General features: G+C 35.5%; 1 protein-coding gene across 3 annotated transcripts in view; it reads right to left on the bottom strand.

The window, feature by feature from the left end:
• Positions 1-515: 515 nt before the first annotated feature.
• LOC137640186 (uncharacterized) overlaps positions 516-11,837 on the bottom strand; it is a 150,094-nt gene continuing 138,772 nt past the window's right edge. For all 3 annotated transcript variants that reach the window (XM_068372714.1, XM_068372715.1, XM_068372716.1), the window contains one exon: positions 516-9,887. In XM_068372714.1, the coding sequence (XP_068228815.1) occupies positions 6,888-9,887 (3,000 nt within the window). In that variant the 3' untranslated portion in view covers positions 516-6,887. The remainder of the gene's footprint in view (positions 9,888-11,837) is intronic.

Below are 11,837 nucleotides of genomic sequence, written 5' to 3'. Positions count from 1 at the left end.
GGAAGTTTACAATAAATATTTCTGATATCATTCCAATCTAAACTTTGTATTAAAATGGCATAAAACCCCATTTATTAACCAATAAAGCTACTAAATACCTAATGGCAATTTCCAGTCATTATTATCATTATTATTTATATTATCATTACAAACAAAATTGACCTCAAAGAATATTTAGATAACAGACACTTTTACCTAAGAAATACTGTATGAGTAGGATTATGTAGACTATAAAATGTGTGAAAGCATTACCTCTTGATATTGTTTTAACTGAATTTAATCAATAAAAATCAACAGGACAAATTCACATGTGTTTAGCCAAGAAGAATTGCAAAAGAATGTTCACCCATAAACAACCCAAGGGAGAAGTAGAAATATCTTTACGTTATAATTAAATTTTTCTTGATTTAAGACGTTTGTCATAGGCAACAGCTTATATCAAACATGACAGTAAACTATCATTATCAATTAATCTAACCCATAGGAATTCAGGTATAAAATAAGTATAGAAGTATTTTAAAAGATGGGCAAAACGTATTTCAAGTCAGAGTCCTCAACTAAGCCATATTCATGGTAGTAGTAATAAATCTACGAACAGATAACAACCCATGCAATTACAGTCTCTTCTCAAAATAATCTTTAGCATACCTATATGCCCTAGTGTAGACTTTCGTGCTACCTGAATAGTGGTGATTTCCTCTTCAGTATGTTTATAAAAATTCTTCCAAGATAGTCAAAAATAAAAACCTGTAAGTAGTATCAATTCAAAATTACTGTAATGATATGAGGCCATCTCATAACTTAGCTATCAGCTTAGGATGCACAAATAAGATGAAAAGTTTTTGCTTTAAATATGATTCCAGGTCCCTTTAATATCATTCAACATATAACAAGTGAGAATGTTATTTCCAAAGGTAAAATATAATATGAAAATTAATCTTCAATCATAGCTATATACTACACAGCCATTACAAGATTTATTTATTGAATGGCCAGATAAAAATTAAAAGTAAGGAACAGATTTGCGGTCGATAGGCATAAAAAACGAAATGGAATAAAGAAATCATCTGACACTGAAAAAATCAGATAGTATGCAATTATGAATAAGGATAACTATTTAGTGAAAAATGAAAGTATGCTTCAATCATAGCAGAATGCTGTACAGCAAAGTTTACTCAGAAACTAGTAGGTGAAAAACAGAAATAATGCTTCAATCATAGCAGAATACTGCACAGCCTCAAGCAAAGTTTATTCCGCATATATAAAACATTTTTCAGCGAGTCAAAGTAATGTTTTAGTTGATAATAAATGAGGTTTTGGACTGAACTTTTATTACCCCTGAGACTGATTTGGCGTTAAGTTTTTGTTTTGTAATAATACAACTGAAACAAAATGCATCATAAAAAATCACTTAAAACTGAAAAACAAATAGCTAGCATTAACTCTTCCGTTTAAAAGTATCAAAAGATACTGTTACGGAATAAATCATTTGAGAAAACAAAGTGCGACACAGTTGACAAAATTTCATCGATGTTATTTCCAAGTGTTTCTGAGATATTTCACTAGGTCTTTTATATGCAACTGAAAACATTAAATATACAATATACCACTTCATTTAACAAGAAAAAGCATGCACACAAATATCTAAAGGTATAAGTCAGGCACTAAATCAAATAAGTGCTGTACACATACTACCATTTGTGGTGAAAATTGGTTATTAAATTGTACTTACACATTCCACTAAACAGGATTACAATCACAAAGAGCAAAAAAATGACTTGAAATATACCATTCTCTGTAGGGTATAAAATACAATAATGATTATCACAAATGCTTACAAATGGAAGGAATACCTCACAAACACTTACAAATGAAAATTATATCAAATTTAAAACTAAACACCAACTGCTCCAGACTTTACCCGGATGAATATGCCTAATACTTCAACATAAAAACAACGATTTCCACAATTATAAACTATACACAAGTAAAGATGTCCTAAACATATTTTACGTACATCACTTCCTAAAAACACTCACATGAAAAAAATCACAGCATTCACTAAACTTTCATAGTCAACTTTAAACTTCCAATTACCATCAAAAGCTGCCTTCTGGATCCTTTCTTCTGGAAAACTACTGAACCTTCAACCTTTCATTTGGTAAAAAGCCAAGTTTAAACTCTCCTCCTTAAATTGAAACCTTGCTCAGCACATAAATTAGCTTTCACTTGAACAAAAACATGAAAAAAATAATAAGACATTAGTTTTTGATGGCAGCATGGGTAATGAAACTATAATCACTAGGTAAATATTTGGATGAGAAATCTGCATGTTCCATTGGCCTATTCAAAAAATGATGGAGGATTAAAGTTAGCATATATAAAACAAAGAACATCTAACTGTTACATAAAGGCCCCTCCCCTACGGGTTTCTTTTAAATAATGTTGTAAGGCTACTTGAATATCAAGATTTTGCATCACATTTGCCTAGCTATATTCAAAGGACCTGACCACCGAACTGCTATTATTTGCACACATGAAAGTAAACTTAAAAGTTTATACAAGGTGTAATTTTAACCAAATCTAGTAAATTAATTCTGAAGCTTCAATGTCCACGTAACCACATTACTGTATAGTAAAATAAAAAAAAAATGAAAACTATGAAAATGTCTAAAACTGGCAGCATGTCCTCGAGATATGTATTTGCTTTTGTTTAAAATTAGGAGAAATACTGGAAATGTATGGAAATGGCAAACTATAAAAAGATCCATTAACGCATTTAGTACAGTACATATTAATCTAATTTACTGTTTTTCGTATTGGAAAACAAAATATTATATAACCCTTCATCAATTTATACAATGAAATTTTCAAAACTATTCATAGCTAAAATTACATAAAACATAAACAAATTCTTTTAAAAAGCATTTCCCTATTTTCCTGGAATGTACAGTACACTATAGCTCTGTACCAACTACTCTCTATTATACATCTTGAAGACAGAATAGAGGTATAAAATCATCAAAACAAACTACCTCCATCTTGTATATTAGCTAAAGAAAAAGTTTTGGGACAATGCATAAAATATTATTAATACCTTTTTTTCTGAATGAAGGGACTTAACCATACATTAATATACTTCCTTATCAAGAAATTCTATTGAAAAATCTCTCCAACTAACAGAAATTGCAATAATAAAATACAAGCAAATACGAAGCATGTCATAGAGAAAGCAATTATTATAAGAAAATATAGTATGATAAGCCACACTACTGAAGAGCCAATAATACAAGTATAATCTTTTCATAAAGTTCCTGTTCTTTCATTTTCATTCAAAACCAAGAACATTAACTAACTCAATCATAAACTCTGAGGAGGATTGCTATGACAGTTATGATGTCTTTTCTTACAATTTTGTTCACGATCCATCTATTCTTACGAAGTTATAATTTTTGTGCAACAATTTGGTTATCAGCAGCTGAATCACATCTAAAATGTTGGATAAAATCTAATTCCATCTAACTTCTTCCAGACCTTAGTATTCATCTCTGACATTGTAATTTGTTTAATTAATTATGCATACTGCATAAAGTTTTTCATTATTCTCACCATCTTTTGCATTAAGATCTTCCCAAAGTATACCATCCACCATGTACAGTAACTCTGACAGCCATGCCTTTCCTTTCGTAAGTTTTATTCCATCTCCAACATAATTATAGAATAACCTCCATAAGTCATGTGGTAGAAGTATTGAAACTTTGGAAATTTGAACTGGGTGTAAGTCTTTTTGTTGGACAGACTCATATGAGTATCATTTTAAATTTTCTTATTTTGTTTGATGCATTCTGCTAGTTGTTCTTTATAATACTGTACTGGGTTGCTTTCTCTACTGAAGCCTTAAAGTATTCTTATTTTCCAAATGGGCCTATGGCTTAGCTAATATTATAATAAAATAACAACAATAATAGTAAGAATAATAACAATAATAACCACAATAACTAATGACAATAATAAAAATAACCACTATGGTTAATGACAATAGTTAATAACAATAACTTGATACTTATATAATTGCTCATGAAAGTTAGAAAACTTCTCCAGTGAAATACAATAGAATTCGGTTTTAATTATCAGTTCTCACTTTTTACAATTTTGCAAAAAAAAAAAAAAATTAATTTTGATCAACCTATCTGGGACATACCTCAATTCTTAGGATGGCATTGCTGTTAATTAATCGACATTACGGAAAACCTAAAGTTTCATGAAAAGAAACGACACGTAGTATGCAAGAAAATCAGCAGATATGGAAGTAGCAAGTTCAAGACCCACAGGACTTACCCTGATCTGCAGGGGGTTCAGGGCAAAAATTTATACGACCGAGGAAATGGGAGAGAATTTATCTGATATCTTACCGCATAAAGGGAAAGCCGTCATATTTTTTTTATGATGATAGTATTTCAGCAAATATTGAGTTTATACTTTATATTCGATACTTAGCTTTGTAATCCTTTTTCAGTAGGACATATAATTATTTTGTAATTGCCCTGTATTTATCATTACTGTATACCACTGAAACTAATACAACAAAGGGTGACTTATATAAATCTACCTAAAACAAAATAGGACAAATAGAGAAGTGAAATAAAAAATCAAATCTTGTGATGCACCATCATATTCAATAAAACTTTAAAAGGTCTCTTTTCCATATAAGGATCGACATTACACGTCCAGAAAATACGTCAACACTGCTGCCCTAACCATGAATATTTACTTGAATTTAGAATCAATTTGAACATCTGATATATTTTGTATAAATATTGTCTTGAATTATCTAAGATTCAAGTTACTTTCCAAATATTCCTCTCAAAATAATTTATGAAAAAAATTTCTGGGATATTTCACACAAAAATTAGCTTACCATCATATTCACTGTAACAATATTTTCAACCCATTGAATTGTTTTTTCTTAATTATTCATGTATATGAGCTCTTAGGAAGACATCTCTCAAGAAGTAATTAGCAAGGAGAAAACATACCCTTACATCTCAATTTCGACCTTCTCTTAATTTCAAGTAGCAATACTGCTTTGCACAACAATAACCATTCACTATACTTCATAACCAGCCCGATACATTCACGGCACACAAAATGCCATTTAAATGGAATGGGTGCATATCTGCTTAGAGATTATGCTTTTGCAACAATGAAAACATTTACAAAACCACTTGTTACTCATAATCTACCAAACATACATTTAAAACTTCCATGCAATACCTCAGAAACTTATGATACAAAAGAAGTGTGAAAAGAGGAAGTGTGAAAAGAGTGCAATATGAAACGTATGGTTGCTGCATCAGTTACATCTTAAAACCTTGTTTTACAACAATTCAACATTTTCTAAACAACACAATAAAATCTATTGTGAATAAAAATTGGAAAACCTTCTCTGAAAACCTGACCAATTGGTCGCTTAAATGCTATTTCTTAAAACATCAACAGTTGGCTCCATGAAGGAGCACTTGATAACTTGAGGCAAGTTTTGTACTTGTTGGTTTGCATCCCATACAAAGAGGGATGGGAAATCCAATTATGTGTGCGCACTTTGTGTCTCTCCCTCTAGCTCACGACTTTCGGGCTTGCACTTTCTTTTCCATGAAATTTCTATCTCCTTTTCATAATACATTTTCTCTCTTTCTCTCTCTCGCTCACTCGCACTCTCTCTCTCTCTCTCGCTCTCTTTCTCTCTTGCATTCTCTCTCTCATATAATAATATGCATAACACCAACCTAACCATCTTATGATTACTTTCTTTTTAAAAGAATGTAATTCTAATATAATTGTATCATATATTCAACTTAAGTGTAGTACATTTTTACCAATTATATGCAATAGCAACCTTCTGTATCAATCATAACAAAGATAAACATTGTTTCACAAGACAACTAACACAATACACTCTACTGGCAATTATGTGGCTTAAAGCCTCCTTGGACTTAAATCATGGTACAAAAGAAATTTGGCAAGTCTTTTCAGAATTAAATCTAAAAAGTCAATTCCTCTGACAGTATCCAACAAAACTTTTCTAAAACTGAAATGAGGTTACAAACATGACTGTCATTAATATCCCACCAGGTATACCAATTTCATCAGCTGCTTTGACACTGGTTTTCATTCCTTCATTCACCTATTACCCAAAGCTTCAGATTTTGTAAAGTTTTCCCCTATGTTGTGACAAAGTAAGCTGCCTGCTCATGAAAATTGATGTGATCTGAATCATAAACAAGCCCAAAATTTATATGCATTCATAAAATAATAAAAGAATGAGGTAGGAACTTCCCATAAACAGATTTAAAGGATGATTACATAAAATAAAACATTTACAAACAAATGCCCTGCCAGAGCATGATACCCTAACTGCTTCATTAATTTAAAATTGTGTGAACAGGATACATTACAGGTAAAAAGTAACCAGTCTAATAGTAAAAACAAATCTGGAATACAAATCAGGGATAAAATAAATTTTTGTTATTTTCATAAGATCACAAAGCAGAACCATTTAAAAAAGGATATGTCTTATAAAAAGGCATATAAACTGGTAAATAAATAAAATACTTTATAAATACTAATATGCGTAAATATAAAAATAGCTCTCTATATGAAAAACAAAAAAAATAAACTTACCCTATTGCACTTGGCTTATGCAAAAAAAAACAAAAAAAAAAAAAAAAAAGTAAGATATGCACTGCCAGGTTCATCAATGAAACCTAATAAAATTTTTAAAATTCTTGGGCAAGAGTAAGATGAAATTAATCACTTATAGTTCTAGTTAATGGGCCATAAAAGCATAGGAGGGAGGCTTAACATTTTCAGGTGGGCTGTATCCAACTTCAAAGCCATGGTCTGTTCATACCCTGATAGGAGCCGGGTCTGAGACCCAGTGATGGAGGGTAGCCTGAGGAATAACCAGCTGCACTCATCAGCCCTTGCTGAATCATCATGGATTGATGTGCTGCCAACTGTGGGTGGGCACCAGCCGACCTCAATATCAATTCCTCCTGAGCTTGTCGTTGCTGTAGATACTGCTGATACAACTGAGAAGTATGATCTACCAATCCACTTGCTAGTGCACTGCGGCTTCCTTGATTCATCAATGCTAAAGAATCTCGTCCAGAGTAAGAGGCTAAACTGGCAGCATTTAAATGGCTAAGTGTCTGCGCTTGACTGGATGCTATTGAGTTAAGACTTGGAATCTGAAGAGATGGATGAGATTGTGAAATAGGATCTCTTGGATCACGTGATAAGGATGGGAAAGTCCCTTGACTGAGCCCAGATAGGCTCTGATGAGATTGTTGATGAGCAGGTGTTGGTGTTCGAGGTGCACCTGGAAGGCCTAGAGCTGCACTCAAACCTGGAGACTGAGGCAAAAATGGTGATGATGATCCAGATAAAGGACGTGGTAAGGAGCCAGGAGTAAGGGCTCCTTCCCCACGTCCAAAGAGTGGAGATGACTGGCCAGTCATCATGTTAGCATAAGAACGGCTAATGCCAATGTCAACACTATTGCCAGAGGGAGTTGACGATCCTCCAGCAGCATTACTGGAACTGGAAGTTGAGCGACCAGTAGAGACTGGAACACTGGACGAACTACCTCCTCCAGAAGAGCCACTACTACTTGGACCATTCCCTACTTGAGTTTGGCTTCCTCCAACAGATCCACGTTGTAACAGTTCATGAGAAAATAAGCTTGCTTGCCCAGTGCGGCTAGCTAAAGATGCTAAAGCAGCACGGTCTAGTTGTGCAGCTCGGTCAAGCTGTGCTAAGCGTTCTTGAGTTAAACGCTCTGTCGGCAGAGAGCCTATTTTCTGTAAAGATGCAATGACTGATGTGGTAGCTAACGTAGACCCTAAACTTGTTACCAAGCTTGAAACCATACTAGATGGTAGGGTTGATGCCAAACTAGAGGTCAAGCTGGTGGTGAGACTTGAACTCCACATGCTCTTCTGCTGTAAATAGACATGAGATTTGTCAGACGCATGTGCAGGTGGTAGATCTCGACTAGAAGGTCTTGAACTCTCAGATGGTTTTTGATGGGCTGCAGGAGGTTGGGGTCCACTATGTGCCTGTGATGGTTGTGACTGTTTTGATAACTGCTGAGGAGATCCTAACCCAGGCTGAGTTTGCATATGTGGACTTGTTATTTGCTGATGATAATTTGGCTGCATAGATCTATCTTGTAACCTAGACTCAACATCACCATGTCTGGCAAGATCAGCTGCTTGTACACGACCAGATAAATTTGATTGATGTATATCACTTAAATCATTGACAGGATCTATGACAGTACGCTCCATATCCATGACTTGACTTTGTACTGGGTTTTGCCCTGATGTTACACCAAACAAAGAGGGAGGAATTGACTTTACTATGCCACTTGCATCAGGACTAGGGAATGTAGCAACTGAGCTATGCTGTGATTCCACTATAGGCTTTGAAGAATCTTTTTCAGCAACCACTCGACCAGACTCTGCTTCAGAAATCCGTGAAACTATCTGAGATAAATTTGCCAAATTGGCTGGTAAAGCAGAAGCAGGCAAACCAGATGCTGAGAGAGTTGCAGGCAAACCAGACGCTGAGAGAGTTGCAGGCAAACCAGACGCTGAGAGAGTTGCAGGCAAACCAGACGCTGAGAGAGTTGCAGGCAAACCAGACGTTGAGAGAGTTGCTGGCAGGCCAGACGTCGAGAGAGTTGCTGGCAAACTTGAAGAATGAGGTGAAAAGGGGACTGTGATATTAGGTGGAGCTGTGCTGTGACTACTTACACTATCATCTACTTGTTTTTGTCCAGTCCAAGGAGAAGCAGCCACACTTCCTCCAACAGGCAAAGAGGTCACCACATTTGGACTTGTCTGGAAATCTTGATTAATACGATCAATAGCTGCTCTCTTTTTAAGAGGTTGCATTTCAGTTTTACTTGGTAAGTCAGGAGTTGGGGGTGTCATAGCAACCTGTCCTGGAGAGGATAAACTACCAGGTAATGAAGCTGGTTGCCCTGCTGGTGACAATGACGAAGGCTGCTTTTTGTTGCTTTCATGTGTGTTATAATAACCTGATGGTTTTTTCGGTGGCTGAGTGGATTGAACTGAGCCAGTGTTTTTGTACTGGTCAGTAAGTGGTTTGGTCGGATCATAATAGTAACTATATGGCTTGGGTTTATCGGCTGGTTCAACACTAATAGAGGCCGGGGACGGCTTATCTGTAGGGGTGGCTGGTGCCGAAGCAGAATAATAATTGGGAGTTTTTGCTTTGTCAATGTTAGAATCTGTCGAACTGTAAAAACTAGTAAACCCAGCAGGAGATTTTTGCTTTTTGCTAGCTTCAGACTTACTTGAATAAAATGAACTCATATATGGCACAGTTGGGCTATAAACAGGTGACTCGGTTGGCTTTTGCTCTGTAACTTTCTTCTCAGCCTTATCCCCTGCAGTTTTGTCAGTCATATCTTGGTAAAAGCCCACTTTAATGGCTCCATTGGCTTGGTATTTTCCTTTCTCAGGATCATATGATGGGAATGGTTTGGATAAAGCTGACTCATACCGTGGAGAATAAGCTGGAACACTTGGAGATTTCTCGGGCACTGGTGAAAATTGCTTTGACCCAAACCCAGGAGTATGAGGAGATCTTGTCATTGGTGAACGTTCTCCTTCAGATGAGAAAGCAGCAGGAGACCGATCGGAGTCAAAGCTATGGTTGAGTGGAGAGCGATCTGATACTCCAGACGATGAGACAGATGCTTTTCGCTGTCGTTCTACCTCCAGTTTCTTGGCTTCTTCTCTAGCCCGATCTAATTCTTCTTCTTCAAACTTATATGGATCTTCCTCCTCATCAGGCTGAAATAAAAATTATCATATGAAATACAAATTTTCATCAATGAGAAAACTTTTGGGTCATTATGTCAACTTTACTAAATACATGATATTGTATACTTAGACAAAAGAGACTAGACTAAGCTGATTTTGAAATAATTAATAATTAATCAAGTAGTTCATCAATGTGAGGATTTGAATAGACAATGAAGGTTTTATGAGAAAAGTAATGTGCTAGATATAATTAGGGCAAACTTACTAACTACAGTAAATAAAAGTAAAAAAAAAATATATATATATAAATTCAGTGATAATTCCACATATAAAACTTTAAACAAAGATATAAATTCAATGATAATTGCACAAAGTTCAGTAGTAGAATATACATTATTACAAATTACTTAGGCACATGTAATATGCAGTGAACATTGGAAAGTATACAAAGTACAATACTGTAATGTACCATATAGAAAGGAAAAGGGAAATGAACATCATCATCATCATTATTATTATTATTATTATTATTATTATTATTAGGCAACTCTATTTAGAAAAATAAAATCTTACAAGCACAAGGTCCCCAAACAGAAAAGCATTTAAGCCTGGAAGAGAATATAGTTTAAAAGAAAAAGAAAAAAATAATATATAAAGATAACTAAAGTAACATTATCAGATAAATGACAAATAGACATGTCAATTCGCAAAACATGAAAGTATTTTCTCCAAGTTTGAACTTAGTTCCCCAGATTCAACCATTTGGTTACGAAAACCGTAGCACAATAGGGTCAAAGCAAGAGCAAAACTTCTGGAATATCTGTACTGTGCAGTATTGAGTCTTATGAAAGAAATAAGACTTAAAATTAACTAAATATCCCATGTTACGTAGTGGGTAGTAAAGCCTGGTAAGATCTGGATGCAAAGGATAGTCTGAATTATGAAAAATAATGAGTACATACATACAAACATATACCAAGGCACTTCCCCCAATTTTGGGGGGTAGCCAACATCAAACAAATGAAACAAAAAAGGGGATGTCTCCTCTCTATGTTCCTCCCAGCCTGACAAGGGACTCAACAGAGTTAGGCTGGTACTGCTAGGGTGGCACAGCCCAACCTCCCACATTATTCACCACAGATGAAGCTTCATACAGCTGAATCCCCTACTGCTGCTACATCCAAGGCACCGGAGGAAGCAGCAGGGCCTACTGGAACTGTGTCACAATCGCTCGCCATTCATTCCTATTTCTAGCATGCTCTCTTGCCTCTCTCACATCTATCCTCCTATCACCCAGAGCTTCCTTCACTCCATTCATCCACCCAAACCTTGGCCTTCCTCTTGTACTTCTCCCATCAACTCTTGCATTCATCACCTTCTTTAGCAGACAGCCATTTTCCATTCTCTCAACATGGCCAAACCACCTCAACACATTCATATCCACTCTAGCTGCTAATTCATTTCTTACACCCGTTCTCACCCTCACTACTTCGTTCCTAAACCTATCTACTCGAGATCCACCAGCCATACTCCTTAGACACTTCATCTCAAACACATTCAATTTCTGTCTCTCCGTCACTTTCATTCCCCACAACTTCGATCCATACATCACAGTTGGTACAATCACTTTCTCATACAGAACTCTCTTTACATTCATGCCCAACCCTCTATTTTTTACTACTCCCTTAACTGCCCCCAACACTTTGCATCCTTCATTCACTCTCTGACGTACATCTACTTTCACTCCACCATTTGCTGCAACAACGGACGCCAAGTAATTAAACTGATCCACCTCCTCAAGTAACTCTCCATTCAACATGACATTCAACCTCGCACCACCTTCCATTCTCGTACATCTCATAACCTTACTCTTACCCACATTAACTCTAAACTTCCTTCTCTCACACACCCTTCCAAATTCTGTCACTAATCGGCCAAGCTTCTCTTCCGCGTCTGCAACCAGTACAGTATCATCCCCAA

This window comes from Palaemon carinicauda, chromosome 4 (assembly GCF_036898095.1).
Source record: "Palaemon carinicauda isolate YSFRI2023 chromosome 4, ASM3689809v2, whole genome shotgun sequence".
Taxonomy (NCBI): domain Eukaryota; kingdom Metazoa; phylum Arthropoda; class Malacostraca; order Decapoda; family Palaemonidae; genus Palaemon; species Palaemon carinicauda.
Note: the sequence above shows the minus strand (reverse complement) of the source record. Positions and strands in the feature narration are given on the sequence as shown.